Raw genomic sequence first — 16,607 nt, 5'->3', positions numbered from 1 at the left:
GGTGGGGGGGTTGGAAGGGTTGACCAAAAAAAAAAGGAACCCTTTCTAGTCTGTGTCCCTCCCCAAGGAGGAGGCACTGACTACATAGTCCAGAATGCACGGGGATGGGTCGGTGATGCGATGTGCGTGTGATGCTGATGTTGAGGCTCTTTGTTTAGCTTCAGACAGACAGACAGACACAGGGGATGTGAGTGAGTGAGTGAGTGAGTGAGAGAGTGAGTGAGTGAGTGAGAGAGAGAGAGAGAGAGAGCGGACCACTCGCTGCAGTCACACACACACACACAGCGCAGCGATCGCGCAGTGGGAGACGAAACAACGCATCAGAGGTAACACATCGGCCGCTGCTTCTCTTTCCCCCTTTCGGTAAGAATGACTCCGTCGATGCACTTATTTGGATCTGTTTCAGACAGTACCCCTTTTGGGAATTGTGAACCGACTGTTGAAGAAAAAAAACTTTGCAACTGTTTGCAACGGTGGGGGGGTGGGGGGGGGGGGGGTGGGGGTTTGGGGGAGTGGGGGTTGGGGGGGGGGGGGTGGGGAGTGGGGGGGGAGTGGGGTGTTGGGGGAGTGGGGGTTGGGTTGGGGGGGAGTGGGGGGGGGGGGGGGGGGGGGGGGGGGTTGGGGGTGGGGGAGTGGGGGGGGGTTGGGGGGGGGGGTGGGGGGGGTGGGGGGGGGAGTGGGGTGTTGGGGGGTTGGAGGTTGGGGGGTGGGGGGGGGATGCGGATGGTCGATGTTGTTCGGATGGGGTCGGGGATCATTGCTTCATCTGAAGGCTTTTTGTTTGAATCGAAATGATGCAAAAGCTGTCACTCTCCGCTTGTTTTTGTGTGTGTTGTGTGTTGTCTGTGTGTGTTGTGTGTTGTATGTTGTCTGTGTGTGTGTTGTCTGTGTGTGTTGTGTGTTGTATGTTGTCTGTGTGTGTGTTGTCTGTGTGTGTGTTGTGTGTTGTCTGTGTGTGTGTTCTGCGTTGTGTGTTGTCTGTGTGTGTGTTGTATGTTGTCTGTGTGTGTGTTGTGTGTTGTATGTTGTCTGTGTGTGTGTTGTGTGTGTGGAAGTGCAGTTGTTATCTAATCTCCTATTTAAAAGTGCGTACGTTGACATCCAGCACTGGATCTGGAGTTTAGTTGTGGGGGAAAAATAATCAGATCTGATTATGTGCTCCTTTGGGGGGTAATAAAATCCTCAATATTCCCAATTATTCCAAACTGGGCTCTGACCTCCACCCAGAGAGCGCGAACGTGTTTTGGTGCATTATTTTTATTTCTGGAGAAGCTGCTGCTTTTCTTTGGATGTTTAAACCCATAAACGTGTGTTGTTTGAGCTGCGTGTGGGATTTTTTTTTGTGTGTGCGTGTGTGTTGTTGTTGTTGTTGTTGTGTGTTGTTCTGCCATGTGATCCTCTTTGTTTACGTCGGCGTCTTTAAGGAAGTTTCCAAAAAACAAAGACCGATCAAAAAGGAGAATAAATGACACGTTGTACCATTTGCTCGGGTAACGATTGGGCATTCGGGAGGGGAGGCGAGCTTTTTGCTTAGCATTGCTCCCTCCAACCAGACAGGTTAAACTGAATAATAGTAATAACAATAATAATAATGCATTAACCCATAAATGCTAGTTGTTATTGTTTGACAAGAGTTCAGTACTTTGTCAGATCGGGAGAGGGCGAGCTTTAGCTTCCCAGCAAATGGTCTGTTTTGGTTCATTTCACAGCTGATCCCGAGTTACATTGTTTACTGTGAGAGCAGCTGATGTGGTAACATGCGTGAACGTCAGTAAGATGGATTTTAATCGGTGATAATGTACTGGCTGCTGCTGGCTCCCGCACTGAGACTCAAGTCACCGTGCTGATCAAAAGTGACTGGACCTCAGTGATCTCTCGGCGAATGCTGAGGCAGTGTTGCAATTTCAGGCGCCTTGTGGTTATGATCCCGAGATTCGCTCTAATTACTGCTGAAATTAACCACTGTATCACTTGTTGGGGACTTGGATTATTTAAAAACGCTGAGGACGGATTTCAGCGATTGATTCTGTAAACTACAGCGGGTTGGGTGGCATCGCCCGCAGCCTGGGTCCCACTGGCACATTGTTAGGGATGGTTCGGTCTCTGTCCTCACTGTTCAGGGCTCTGAGACACTATCCTGGACCAAGAACAATATGTAAATGCAAGTTGTTGTTGCTGCTCTGGCTCCTCAGGCACGGTTCTGTGTAGCCGTGCGCAGAAGGTGCAGTACTGTTTATAGATGGGATGGTAGGTAAATACTGTACGTGTTTGAGAGAAGGCGAGATCATATACACTTACCTAAAGTGGTTATTGCAATTGATTGAAGCGTTTCGTAAATTCCAGTGCCAAAGCAGACTGAAAGAATCACAAATTACTCGCAGATTTTTATTTTGATTGATTGATTAAAAAGCAAATGCTCCTCGTGCACAATTCACACCTGTGTAGAAACGCAGAGACATTACATGTACACACCAAGTTTTACAGTACATCCGGGTATCACGTGGGCTATTATTTACACAAAGGCATATGCAAACACGTGGCACACAAAATGTAGAAGTTTCTTCAGGAACAGGAACTCTCGTGTTAAAACAGGCTGCCCATTTGGCTTTCTGCCCATTTGGTTGTAGGGTAAAACTGGCCCAATTAGCAGCTCATCTCTGGGTACTCACCTGCACTAGGCTGCGTGCACAACCCTACCCTCACCAAGGTCGAATGCAAGGATTATTATTATTAAGGTGCATTGTCTCCCAGTTGCCAGAGGAATTGATTTCTAGATCCTTAAACTGATCATCAAATCCCTCCATGCAGCATCCTAATTCTGCAAAGGACTGAAGCACCCACTCTGTCCCACTTTGTTCTGCAAACTCTGCCCCCTCCTCCCACGCCCCCACCCCCAAACTACCAAATGTGGTCAAGCTGTGAGTCACTGGAACTCCCACCCAAAATTCTTCATGTTCCATTCTCTCCACCAATCTCCAATAGTCTTCTGTAAATCTACATATCTGAGTAAGCTTTCGGTCACCTTGCACCACCCCCCCACCACCCCCGCCCCCTTTCCCATCTCACTCATCAATCAAACTTTTCATTGTAAAGAGATTCAAGACGTCCTCCAAGTAGACAATGCTATATATGATACCCTGCGTGAAGGGCGCTATATAAATGCAAGTTGTGGTTGCACAGTCTATAAGAACAAGTTGTTGTCCTGTTAGCATTCATATACTCTATGGTGCAATGTTTTTGTGTTTTTTTTCTGACAATTTAATTAGAAATGTGTTTAAAGTAAACATGTATTACTCACAGATGGGGTAACTTGTGTCCCAGTGCAATGATGCAATCAGGCTCCCGCCTTCTTAATTCCAAGGAAAGTTATATAAAGCTGGTTCTGACAATCTTGTGTACACCAAAACTATCAATTGGTCATATCTGGGTGTGATTCAACCCACAGACCCGTGTCTGATTGGAGGCTGTGATCTGAGTCCACCCACACAGCTGTCTAACAGTGCTGAAGGACACATATAATACATGGTGCAATACCTCAGCATTCAAAGCAACTGTATGGCTTGCTCATGTTTGTTTCTGAATATATAATAGGAATCGCAGTGAACTGCTCACTATTCATCTAGTTGAGGATATGGTTGTTTTGATAAATAATGGCTTGTATTTTTGAGGTAACAGCTAAGGTAATATTTAAAAAATTAAATTAACTGTTTCTTGTACAGAGAGCATTATCTGTGTCCTGGCTGGGCTGCGCTGACCTTGGAGTACTTGAAAGTGCAGAGGGAGTGCTGCATGTTCTAAAATGTAAGCTATGATTCAGGATTTGAAAGGGTTAAGAAAGAAAACCTAGAGCAGAGCACCTAAAATCAGGACAACAATTAAACCCACACAGCTTCCTTCTGCCACTGTATGTCAGCAAACCAGACTGACTGCACGTAACTGAAGCTGAGGGCTCTCTTGTGTGCTTTGATACTTTCATCTTTGTTGATATTCTTATCAGTGAATAACCACACAGTATCACTGCAGTTAAAAACCTGTTTGCAGAGATTAAATCTTGGAAAGATATGGAAGCTGGAAGGTTATACTCAAAGGACCCAATCCTTGTGTCAGGACACTAATAAATAACTTTAGCATTTATACGCAAACCAACAGCTGATTCTGATCACACTGTGACACAATAAGAACTTGTTTTCATCTTGCACTCCTGTAACACTCCCTGTGTACAGTATGTTACTCTTTTATACTGCTCAGTGTGCAACACAGAACACGTAGTATATTACCTCTTTATGCCTGATTTCACTGCTCCAACGTAGAGTAAGAATGAGAAGTACACTACTGTATATTCCAGTGAATTATAGAGATCAGAAGTATTATTCTCTGTATATAGTGCAACCTTGATGCTGCATATCCCACAATCTTTGCTTCATTTGGAAATGTTAATAGAATGTGTTGTGTCTGATCGCAGGGTAACAAGCTCCTTGCTGAGAAGTTGTGGTGAGCAGGAGCACCAGCCATGGTGCTGATTCTGGGACGACGTATGAACAGAGATGACAGTCGCTTCCGTGACTCGCCAGTGACCAAGCGCAAGGTCTTTGAAGTGGACCAGAAGCTGGCTGTGAACCAAGATATTTTTGACTTCTCATCGGGCTCCTCCCACGCGGAGAGCATCCTACAGATCCTCAATGAATTCCGAGACAGCCGTCTCTTCACTGATGTGGTTATCTGCGTGGAAGGTCGGGAGTTCCCCTGCCACCGCGCTGTCCTCTCGTCCTGCAGTAGCTACTTCAGGGCTATGTTCTGCAATGACCACCGTGAGAGCAGAGAGATGCTGGTGGAGATCAACGGGATCTTTGCCGACGCCATGGATCAGTTCTTGCAGTACGTCTACACCGGGAAGGTGAAGATCACCACGGACAACGTGCAGTACCTCTTTGAGACCTCCAGCTTGTTCCAGATCAGTGCCATCCGAGATGCATGTGCCAAGTTCCTGGAGGAGCAACTTGACCCATGCAATTGCCTTGGCATCCAGAAGTTTGCGGACACTCACTCATTGAAGGTGCTTCAGTCCAAGTGCAAGAGCTATGCCCTGCAGGTATTTCCAGATGTTTCTCAGCATGAGGAGTTCCTGGAAATGGAGAAGGATGAGCTCATCGACTATGTCTGCAGGGATGAATTGGCCGTCAGTAAAGAAGAGATCGTGTTTGAGTCAGTAATGCGCTGGATCTATCACGACATGGAGCGTAGAAGGCCCATAATGAAAGAGCTATTGACCCATGTCAGGCTCCCTCTACTGCATCCAAATTACTTTGTTCAGACAGTAGAAGGGGACCAGTTGATCCAGAACTCCCCTGACTGCTACCAGCTCCTCCACGAGGCAAGGAGGTACCACGTGCTCGGCAATGAGATGATGTCACCGAGAACCAGGCCCCGCAGGTGAGTGGAACCTGAGTTTGCCTACAAAGACGCTATGTTGCTCAGGGCAGTACAGTGCTGTATCCTTATCACAAAGAGGAACAAACCTGGTCTGTTTCTGCTCATTTGCATAGAATTACATTGACTGTACAGTATGAAACAGGCCATTTGGCCTAACTAGCCCTCACCAGTGTTTATACTCCACCCCTCCAAATCTTCTCTCCAAATCCTCTCTCCCTATCCCTTTCCCATGCTCTTCTTTTCCCTTCTCATTCATGCATCCATTGAGCTTCTTAAATGCATCATTGCTTTCAATTTCAACAAAGGCTTCTGGCAATGAGTTCCACAATTTTTTTTCAAATTTTCAGTTGATCCATACTGTTTTAGGGTGTTTTAGGGTTGAACTAAGTTTGACGCTGAACACAAAGTGCTTGACAATTACGCGTTCATTTGGATGAAATGCCTGGAGGAAAATAGCAAAAGGGCACTGATGGGACATCAGCTGTTTTGTACTGTTAAAGAGATTGGAACATCTGACTGCCAGACCTGGCTTTTCATTCAGTTTTGCACATTGCAGGTCACTGAGAAAATGCCCCTGACATCTTCATATATTTGTCTATCAGGTGGATGGCAGGCACGAGCAGTTTGGACTGCCAAAGATTTGCCTTGGTCTCACCTGACCCATCTAAAATTATCCACAGATTAAATTCCAGCTCTTTGTTCTAACTGTTGGCATTCACATTATGTGGATAAATTATCCAGATCACTGTACTTGCACTGAGGTCCCTCTCAGAAGCAGCAGAGCTTTCCTATCCTAACAAATTTTCAATCAGACTCAAAATCAGGCTGCAGTGTGATAGCTCTCAACACTTATACAACACCTCGCGACTGAAAGGTGCTATAGAAATGCAATTTGTTGTTATTGTTGTACTCCGCTGCTCCTAGTTGATCTTGTTTTAAAATCCATTGATTTCTGGTGCTTTTCTGCACAGTTTTCTGATTAATGTGGGATTTTTCATCTTGTAATTGTGCTCATTTATTCACAGGTCCACCGGTTATTCTGAGGTTATTGTGGTGGTAGGTGGGTGTGAGCGGGTAGGAGGCTTTAATTTGCCCTACACCGAATGTTATGACCCAATGACTGGTGAATGGAAGTCGCTGGCCAAACTCCCAGAATTTACCAAATCTGAATACGCAGTATGTGCCCTGAGGAATGACATTCTTGTGTCAGGTAAGAGGGAGCATTGAGGTGTTGTTTTTGTTGCATAGAGTGTGGGTTAATGTGCTATCATTTCATCTTTGGGTTAAAATCCGGTAAAACATAAAGAGCTGAAGAAATACAAGAGCCCCTTTATGAGATAATTGTGAGCAGTCTCATGATGGCAGTCTCTTACCTGGCTGCTGAGTGCAAGCTATTCTCTGCTGATATTACCTGTTTGCCAGCTTACCTTATGCGACATGTGATAACCACACATTGTGGATTTCCTAGAATTTCCTAGAAAAAAAAGCGCTCTGTTTAATTGGAGTGTGTGTCAAGTAATTTTTTTTTTTAAGTGAACCATTTTTTTCCAAGAAACAGATAGAGCCTGAGGGAATGAATAGTAAGTTTAAATATAAAGAAACTTGTGAATATTTGGCTGTGAATCTCCATTGTATGTTTATCTCTATGTGTCTTTTTTTGCCAATTTTTTTCTATGGTTGATTTCACTCTTGTCTATTTCTCTGCTTGCTCTAGTTCTCTTCCTCGGGCTCCTCTGCCTGTTTGTCTGTCTCTCACTATGTCTCTGTGTCACCAAGCATCAGATCATCTCGCACAATTTTGCTACCCTAATCCTAATTTGCTGAGGGGCCATATATAGTGCCAGCGTCAAATATCTAGTGCACTTTTACAAACAGAAGAAGTGTCCAAAACATCTCTTAGGGATAAGTGGTTTTAGTTGATTTCTTGAGCTTTATAACAAACGGTGATTCATTTTCAGTGACTTTAAAAGTATCCTTTTTTTTTAATTGAGAACCCAAATTACCAAGTCCCATAGTTCAGCACTAGCAAGGCTGGAAACAAAGGGAGAAAGGGTCAGATAAAAGGTAATAGAAAAGGTAATAGATCTGTAGAGATCAGTACTTTGCCTACCAATGTGTCTTATTTCCTTTTAGTCTCACATCAGTAGCACTGTTTATGCCCCAGGTGTTGGTATTTATTTAGAAATTTCTGGTCTGTGGGTATTGTTTGGATGCCTTGAAGCAAAGACAAGTTAATCAGGAAATGGTCTAAAAAATATATTATGGCTCCATGCAAATTCCTTTTTTCTTTTCCCTGCACCCCATTTGGCAAAATAAAACTCAGGTTCAGATAGGCAATTATGTACAGCGCTGCTCAGACGTAGAATGGAGAAACAAGAATCAGACTGAACTTAAATGTCATATCTTTAGATACCAATAATGACAAAGGTCTATGCAGTTCAGGGTCATGAGCAGGGGAAATGCTGGAGGAAGAAGGCACAGGTTAGCAGGAGGGAGGGTAGGGTATGGATGTACAGGTTAGGTTAGTGTAGCAAGGGAGACTTTTTGAAATCAGGAGAAAACAACAGGGACACCAAATCCTGCGAATAGGCGGTGTTGTCATCTCACTCCCTCATTCCTCCATGATTGTGGCAGACTGCAAGAGGCTACATAGATACATGTTCTATAATAAGGTTAGAGGACTGACAGGATCTGGTGATAGAAAGATAGAAAGTGAAAACCAGTGAAGGAACAACACTGTAGCTAGATTTCAATTCAGATTCTCAGAAATAAGAAACACAAAAAAGTGCACAAAAAAATTGAGTCACATAGTATAATAGCAGAGAGCCTCTGGCACAGGCACCCATTCAAGTTAGACTAAATCATGGTGCTCACTATCTTCCCTTCCCCTCTGTTTGACAGGTGGCAGAATCAACAACCGTGATGTGTGGATGTACAACTCCCAACTCAACATCTGGATGCGAGTGGCCTCCTTAAACAAAGGTCGATGGCGTCACAAGATGGCTGTCCTGCTTGGCAAGGTGACTGGAACTTTAAAGCAACATTCAAAGTTTAGATTTGCTTGACCCTAACACAAGTAAAGCAATGCATAAAGAAACATATTTTTTAATAAAAAATATATAGTGAAATTAATGGAATATTTCATTTACAGTGAAAATTATTCAATAAACTAAACTATTCATATAACCAACTAAATATTGGAGACTCACTTGTTAGAAAGTAATAATGATAATCCTGGTATTTGGTATAGTGCCTTCCACATCAGGACGCCTCAAAGCACTTTGCGAGATAGTACTGTATAACAACAACATCTTGCACTCAGGGTAGCGTCTCAGGCTGATTCCGAGCCGGGGAGGGGGGGTGAGGGTGTCTGGGGCTGTAAGCACAGTTGAAGAGGAAGGTTTTCAGGCGGGACTTGAAATAGGGGAAAGAGAGGGCAGGGTGCAGGGGTTGAGGGAGAGTGTTCCAGAGTTTTGTTTCGGGGCGTAGTGGCTGAAAGCGCGACTTTCGATAATGGGTGCGAGAGTCGAGCAGGAGGCTGGTGCCAGTCGAGCGGAGGCACGGGTGGTGGATTGGGAGGAGGTCGGAGAGGTAGTGAGGTGCCAGAGAGTGAAGGCATTTGAGCACTGTAAAGTCTAATGAATGTGCATTTTGTAGGTGAAGGCAAATTAACAAAGTAAAAGATGTTAGATTGCCCAAGTGTTAGTTCCTCACAGTCTCACAGGTGTATCTGTATAAAGTGTTTGTGACCTTGGTGGTGTATATGCCCTGTATTGTATCCTTTGAAATAAAAGGAATCTTTTTCTAATCTTAAAATAAGATTTTGATGTGCTGGAGTGTGAACGGAGATTTCCTGGATGTGATTGAAATATTGTCCAACGTGTCCAGAGCCCCCCCTTTTCTTCCCCGACTCCCAAGCACTGTCCTATCTCCCCATGTGTATATCTGCCCCATTTTGTCTTGTTGAAGAGTAGCAGGTGCAAAGAACACAGTTGACTAACAGAGCAGCGTGATGCAACACATAGAAAGTGGATGGCCTTATGGATGTTTTGTAACCGTTTGTCACCCGAGGGCAATCTTGGCCTCCTTTCTCACGAACTGGCTTTTCCAGCTCTGTTGTTTCCAGCTCATCTCTGCGCTTTTAATGATTTAAGTTCCAAGTACAAGACTATAATTATTACGTTTGAAGATAAATCCTCCAACACAAGGAAGGATTGCTACACCTGGTAACATGTACATCGCAGACTCTCTTGATAGGTTACCACTGCAGCCAATTGAACGTTGAGACCGACAATAATAACTCCGATATTACGACATGTAAGGGGAATGTAAACTCATTTCACCAGTTATTAAGTTTGGCAGATATATTACAAAGGGAAACATAATCTAGGATTGAAGCTTGTAGGGAAACGTCTCCTTATCATACAGTATAATACAGATAGACGTTAAAGATTCCATGGCACTGTTGGAAAAGAGAGGGAGTGTCTCCCGGTGTCCTGGCCAAAAATCCCCCAAATAAATTGATCACTCTCTCCATGGCTGTTTGTGGGACATTGATGTGTGCAACTGGCTACCACATTGTCCCACAAAACATATAGTGACTCCACTTCAACAACAACAAAAAAATTACATTTATAGAGCACGTCGGGAGGACGTCCCAAAGCGCTGAACAGTCAGATGTCGGGGTACAAGCATGGGGGAGGGGTGGGGTAGGAGTGAGGGAAGGCAGAGAGGTGGGAGGGAGACCAAAGGCACCATCGAAGAGAAGGGTCTTGAGACCGGCCTTGAAGGAGGCGAGGGAGGAAGCGAGGGGAAGGGACCATGGGATGGAGTTCCAGAGTGTGGGGGCAGAGAGGCTGAAAGCCCGGCCACCGATGGTAGGGCGGGTTGGGCGGGAGACATGGAGCAGACCGGAGCCTGATGAACGGAGAGAGTCAGCAGGTCAGAGAGGTAGGAGGGGGCAAGGCCATGGATGGGCCTTAAAGGTGAGGACGAGGTTTGCAGTATATGGAGCCTGTAGCTCAGTGGTTAGAGCACTTGCCTCGCAAGCGAGAGACCTGGGTTCAATTCCCGGCAGAGTGAAATGTTGGGCAAGTTTTGTTACTCCACATGCCTCTGTTTACCTAGCAGTAAGTAGGAACCCGGTTGTTAGTTGATTGGCAGGTGGCTTTTCTGGGGGTAATAATTCCTTGAAAAAAATAATAAATTGATCACTTCAATCCACAACTCTTCATGGGACACTGCTGCGCGCAATTGGTGACCCATTTCGCCCACAATATATACAGTCAATTCACTTTACAGTATATTCTGTGAAGCGCTTTGAGACGTCTCAAAGATAAAGCACTATATCAAATGCAAAATGTAAAGATTATTATTATATGCTACGAGGTGCTTTGGGACGTTCTCCTGACGTGAAAAGCGGTATACCAAATTTAAGGATTATTATTATTTATTTTTAATGGGGATTTTAGCCACAGTATTTGTTATCTCCAATTTTATTCCCCAGTACCTCCAATCAAATGACTTGTTAATTCATATGACTATTCATTATTTCATTGTGTCCTCAAATGATTATGCATGGGGAATAAGGTTATGTATCAGTTTATGACGACTGTCGAACAAAATACATTCACGACTGTCGCGCTTCAATGACAAAGCTCCAAGCAGGTGATTGACTCCCTGTTGTTATGTCAAAGAGGGAGTTCCTGCTACTCGTTCACTCCTGTAGGTTTTTGAAAGGGCAAGTAACAAAGGCAACAGTGTAAGTGTGACGGCTGATATTCCGCTCACACACAACCTTGATTTCAAAACATAAACAGATAAGAAGCAAGGAGGCGGCTCACGCATTCAATTGATAATGCACCCCGAAGCGTTAAACCACCTCCCAGGCAACTGGCCTCAGTGATGTGTTCAAGCAAGTAACCCCATTGATGCCATCTGCACTTGATATTTAAGCAAATGTGTCCAGAACAAGCCGAAACCAGCAGCTTAGAATGATTGAGTCAGTACAAGTCTACTTGGGCCTGTGTGTTTGTTGGGTTATATCTTGTTGCCTTCATGGACTGTGTTGTCCGTTTTCTTTGTGTTGCTCGCTTTGGGATCAGGAGTCTTCTTTCGTGCTGTATGTAATGACCCTCGGTGATTTATTTAGCTGGTCAGGAAATATTCGCGCAACATTCCGGTAAAGTTAGCGTTAAAATATTACGTATAAAATATGATATTTTGGGGATATTAAATAACATTAACCCAATGGAATTAGACAATGCGCTGAGCAACGAGTAAGCTGCATGTTCCAGCGAGTCTAGAGAGAAGGAGACTCTGCAGCTGTTTCTTTTAGACCTGTCTGAGACCATAGCCTTCAGGTAAGGACATGATTCAGCACATTGCACCGTATCGAGGTTGTCCTCATCTGTTGTGTTTCACAAGAGCACACTGAGAGCTCCCTCATTTTACAACCCCACCCGGAAGCACAGTGCAGAAAACTAATGTTTTTTTTTGTATGTGGCTAAAAGGATATTGTATCACTTTGTCTCTCCCCCAAGGACTCAATACTTCTGTGCAAAAGATGAGAGGGTTTACACCATCCTGAATCCCAACTGGAACAATGTTTCAGGAAAGGGCATAGGGGTAACCATCAATGGGACATTTCCAGTCCAATGGAAAAAGTTACAGAAGTCATTCTCTTCTCAAGACTGATTTGCTTTGCTTTGCCTCACTCGTAGGTCTACGCTGTCGGGGGTTATGATGGTCAAAACCGCCTGAGCAGTGTAGAGTGCTATGACTCGTTCTCCAACCGCTGGACAGAGGTTGAACCACTCAAAGAAGCGGTGAGCTCCCCCGCTGTCGTCAGCTGTGTCAATAAACTCTTTGTGATCGGAGGAGGACCTGATGACAACACGTGCTCTGATAAGGTGGGTTTAACACAGACACCAGGTTGCTGACAGAGTTGCAGAGCACTGAATGAACCATTGTTTGGGTGTTTAATGCTCACAATCTCACCTGACAGCACAGTGACTAGGGATCACACTCACCTTATAACCTTTTGACCGGTTGATCACACTGACCTGGTAACCCAGTAACTGGCGATCACAGTGTCCTGATAATCCAGTGTTTTTACAGGACCATGTCATCTGATTACAGTATTGTATATGTTTATTGCTGGTATTTTGTGTGTTCATTGTAATACTTGTTTTTGTATGTCTATTACTGTACTCATCTATAAGTTTATCTGTTCATTGCAGCACTTTTATACATGGTACATGCTTCTTACAGTAATCATATATCATCACTCTTCGTCATTCATCCTCACTCTTTGTTTACTCCTTTACAGGTTCAATGTTATGATCCAGTGACTGATCTCTGGCAGCTTCGCTCCTGCATTCCTATTGCTAAGCGATGCATCACTGCCGTGGCTCTGAACAATCTTGTGTATGTGGCAGGCGGTCTGACCAAGTGCTTATTCTGCTACGACCCAGCAGAGGACTACTGGATGCATGTTGTGACTACGTTCAGTAGACAGGTAATGCATTGTCCCAGACATGTTCAATAAAAGCGGCAAAGAAATAAAACACAAATACTAATATGTGAATCTCTCGCTCACCATCAATAACTCTGAACATCCATTGGTGTTACTCCAGTTCCCTTGCATTCCTTAGTAAAGCCTTCCATCCTGACTGTATCTCTACTGAAGTTAATTTAGTTCCTTCACATTGTCAGGGTTTAATACCTACTCACAGTCATAATTCTGTATTCCTGACACACTGAATTTCTATTGATCCAACTTTATTGAATTGTCACAATTACAAACACTTTCCAGCTAGCACCCTATGTCACTAACTGTATGTCTAATTGTATTATTGCATTGTTGGCCTCAGTAACTGCTTCATTATCGCCTTTATCTCTACTGATATTAATCCAGCTCCCTTATATCATCAGTAACTCCTTCCAAGCAGTATTACTTTCTCTTTTTCGACAATTGTTAATCGAGTTCTCAGTGCTGGCAGCCTTAGTAAATTCTAGCAGGTTTCGCTGATGATATCAGGATTATTGTAGGGAAATCAGACATAGATTTACAAAGAAGTACAGAATGCAAACAGGCCATTGGCCCAAACAGTTTGTGTTGGTGTTTATCCTCCACATGAGTCTCTACATAATCCCTCCCATACCCTTCTATTATATTGAAGTTTGTTGGCTTCCATGGAGTGACCTTTCACCATGGCTCAATAACATGCTTATATTGGGTTCAGTGACTCAGGAAGCCCAGCTAGGATGCAAGACTCCACTATGACTAATATAATTTGTGTTTATTTATCACACAGGAGAGCTGTGGCATGTCAGTGTGTAATGGCAGGATTTACATCCTGGGTGGCAGAGGAGAATATGGAGAAGCTTCTGACACCATCACTTGCTACGATCCAGCTACAGGAATCATTACAGCGATGGCAGCCATGCCTAGAGCTATCTCTTACCATGGCTGTGTGACAATCCACAGATACAATGATAAATACAGACCCTGAGCAAGGAACCTCAGCACCAGCATCACATGCCTTGTCATAAAAAATACTCTCACCCAACAGTGTCTTTCGGAGCTTCAAGAGTGCCTCGACACATTTTAAAGTAGATGTCTTTAGCAAAACCCTCAAAGTAGCCATCTTTTTCTTTTTTAAATTTTATTGCAAAGTACGTTCTGTTATGGCAGTAAAGTTATGGTGCAGTGAATGGTTCTTGTGATGTTAAAATGCACAATGACCTGATGCCATTGCACCATCACAATGCTCTTTGCACGTAGAGTGCCTCCAGCATCATCTAGTTGGATGTTTTGTTGTCTACTGCACATTAAGGCCATGTCACAGACTCTCTAGATCCAATTGAAGATTCAGTAACCTCAGTCTAACCCACTATTTTTGCAATGGTAAAATGATTTTTCTGTCACCTTACTGATGTAGCTGGTGATTCAGAAACCGTTGCTTGCAGTTTGTTCTAACAGTGGAGGGAGGTCTTCATTTTGATTTGGTTACTACATATTCTAGAGATGTTATGAACCAAAGAGACAGAGCCCTCTTTGACCTCATGGCGGGGACTTTAACAACAAAGACTTTGGATTTCTTTGGTGACTTTGGGCTGGTGGTGCTACGGGAAAGCAGAGCAGTGGAGACTCTGGTTGATAAACTCCTTTCTAGTTATTTAGTCTTTGTGAGAGCTTCAAACACTACGTAACTTAACACACGTCTTCAAGTGGATTACATGAGACTTCAGACCTGACTACCTTGAGTGTTGTGATGGGCTCAGGGAGGAGCTGTCTTGCTCTCAGTGATGGGATGATGCACATAATTCCACACGATGAGAAGAAAGTGCACATTTCCTAGAATTTCACCCCAATGCTGAGTCTCTTCATTCTTTTTGTGTCTTTGAGTAAATCGCTCTAAATCGAGTTTGTTTGCTTCAATCCCTCTGGTGCTGCAGTTAGATTGTAGAGATTGTGACCAATCAGGGTTACATTACAAAACATATCTGTAGTCGAGGTTCCCTCTAACATTTTCTATTGGTACTGAGTGGACAGATTATGGTGATATTTAGAAGTACAAATAATAACCAAATAACAAATTACATGCTATATCATCCCTACAATGAGGATAGTGAAGGTTGTTGAACTTGATTCTGGGAACTTATACCCCAGTGTAATGGGACTCTGAGTGTACCAGATAATCCTACAGGCATCAGCACTATACACAAGTAGGGAGGGAGCTGTGTGAATCACCACTATCCCAGGGCAAGAGGGTGCCAGGTCTCAATGTCTGTGGAAATGCTGGTATCACTGTCTGACCGGGGAGTGCCGCTCACTGCTGTAGACAGGTGAAGGTTACCAACCCCTGCTGTACCCAGCACTAGGGGAGTCATGTATGTGAGCAGAGGAGGGTAGTAGCACCTGCCACTGTATATAGGTGCTGAGATGCCAGCCACTGCTGTAAGCAGATACAAGGATGTGCCAGCCATCACTTTACACAGACACAGAAAAACCTCTCACCATTATAAGAGGCTCCTGCACCTTTGCATTCCAGAATACAAAATGTGAACATATTTAGTTGAAAGAAATAGTATTATCCACACATTTATACCCTGTGACATGTATACTGTGTAAGTCATGTACCTTTTATGTATGCTCCTATACCTAGTATGGGTTACATACATAGTGTGGTATATACCAAATAGTATATATATAATAATAATAATTATTATTCAATAGTATATATATCAGTATATGCAAAGATTATTATTATTATATATGCCCCCGTACTATATATAAGGTATGTTTTACATACCATGTGAATTCTTCCCCAGTAATGTGGTGGGTGGGCAGGGAATGAATGAGCGACAGAGAATAAATAATACATTGACTGGTGCTTATTTGATGTATTAGTAGTAACTAGAAGGGAAGTAAATGTCAGATAAATTCTGTGTAGTCCGTCAGAGGGATTGTACTGTTAGATTTACAAAGGGGTCTCATTCTGTGGGCACTTAAATTCATTGTTTCCCACAATCTGTTGTGGGTCTAATTTGTTTTGTATTTGATGAGGGACTGCTGGGCAGTGCAGTACACACATGACATCCAACGCATGCTGTACCTAACCTGGCAGCCTTGATGGAGAAGTGTGGAGAGAGTGTTACTCTGCATTTAACCCATGTACGTTCCTCCCCTCCCCTCAACACCCTCTCATTATATCAAGGAGTCACTCAGAATGCACTTTGTTGGGTCTGTTGATGATTTATTTTTTTCTTAATCGCATTAATTATTTTATGCATTTTTAAAAGCATCTTTAATGTTACTTTTTTTACCTAATTTTAAAGCTCGTTTATATTAAGTTGTGTATCTGATTTTGTTTTACTGTATCAGTAAACAGGAACAGCTGGGATCTTGGGCTAAGACATGGTGCAGCCTGCCAGCACCTGTATGGTCTCCTGTGAGGAGAAGCTGTTGACTGAATTATTATGGTAGCTCAGCTCAGCAGAAGTATTGATGTGTACGGAAGTGAGATCAAAATCTTATTTGAATCACGTGCAGATCTTACTGTGGTTTGAACACGCAGCAGCGTTAGTAAAGAGTGGGCCTTGTATCCAAATCAAAGCAATGTTTGAACATACCTTATAATTAATTGATGCTTGAACGGAATTTGTATTTT

At 43.6% G+C, this 16,607-nt stretch overlaps 1 protein-coding gene across 2 annotated transcripts; it reads left to right on the top strand.

Annotated features, from left to right (window-relative positions):
* Window positions 1-247: 247 nt before the first annotated feature.
* On the top strand, window positions 248-15,679 carry klhl24a (kelch-like family member 24a). Of its 2 annotated transcripts, XM_042339127.1 has the most exons (8): window positions 248-363; window positions 3,720-3,801; window positions 4,463-5,430; window positions 6,456-6,640; window positions 8,332-8,450; window positions 12,153-12,341; window positions 12,761-12,949; window positions 13,749-15,679. In XM_042339127.1, the coding sequence occupies exons 3-8, from the start codon at window positions 4,511-4,513 to the stop codon at window positions 13,944-13,946; spliced, it is 1,800 nt and encodes a 599-aa protein (XP_042195061.1). In that variant the 5' UTR covers window positions 248-363; window positions 3,720-3,801; window positions 4,463-4,510; the 3' UTR covers window positions 13,947-15,679. The 2 variants fall into 2 exon arrangements, with proteins under 2 accessions (XP_042195061.1, XP_042195060.1); XM_042339126.1 differs by lacking the exon at window positions 3,720-3,801.
* Window positions 15,680-16,607: the final 928 nt, after the last annotated feature.

The sequence above is a fragment of the Callorhinchus milii genome, unplaced genomic scaffold (genome assembly GCF_018977255.1).
Source record: "Callorhinchus milii isolate IMCB2004 unplaced genomic scaffold, IMCB_Cmil_1.0 Scaffold11, whole genome shotgun sequence".
Taxonomy (NCBI): domain Eukaryota; kingdom Metazoa; phylum Chordata; class Chondrichthyes; order Chimaeriformes; family Callorhinchidae; genus Callorhinchus; species Callorhinchus milii.
Note: the sequence above shows the minus strand (reverse complement) of the source record. Positions and strands in the feature narration are given on the sequence as shown.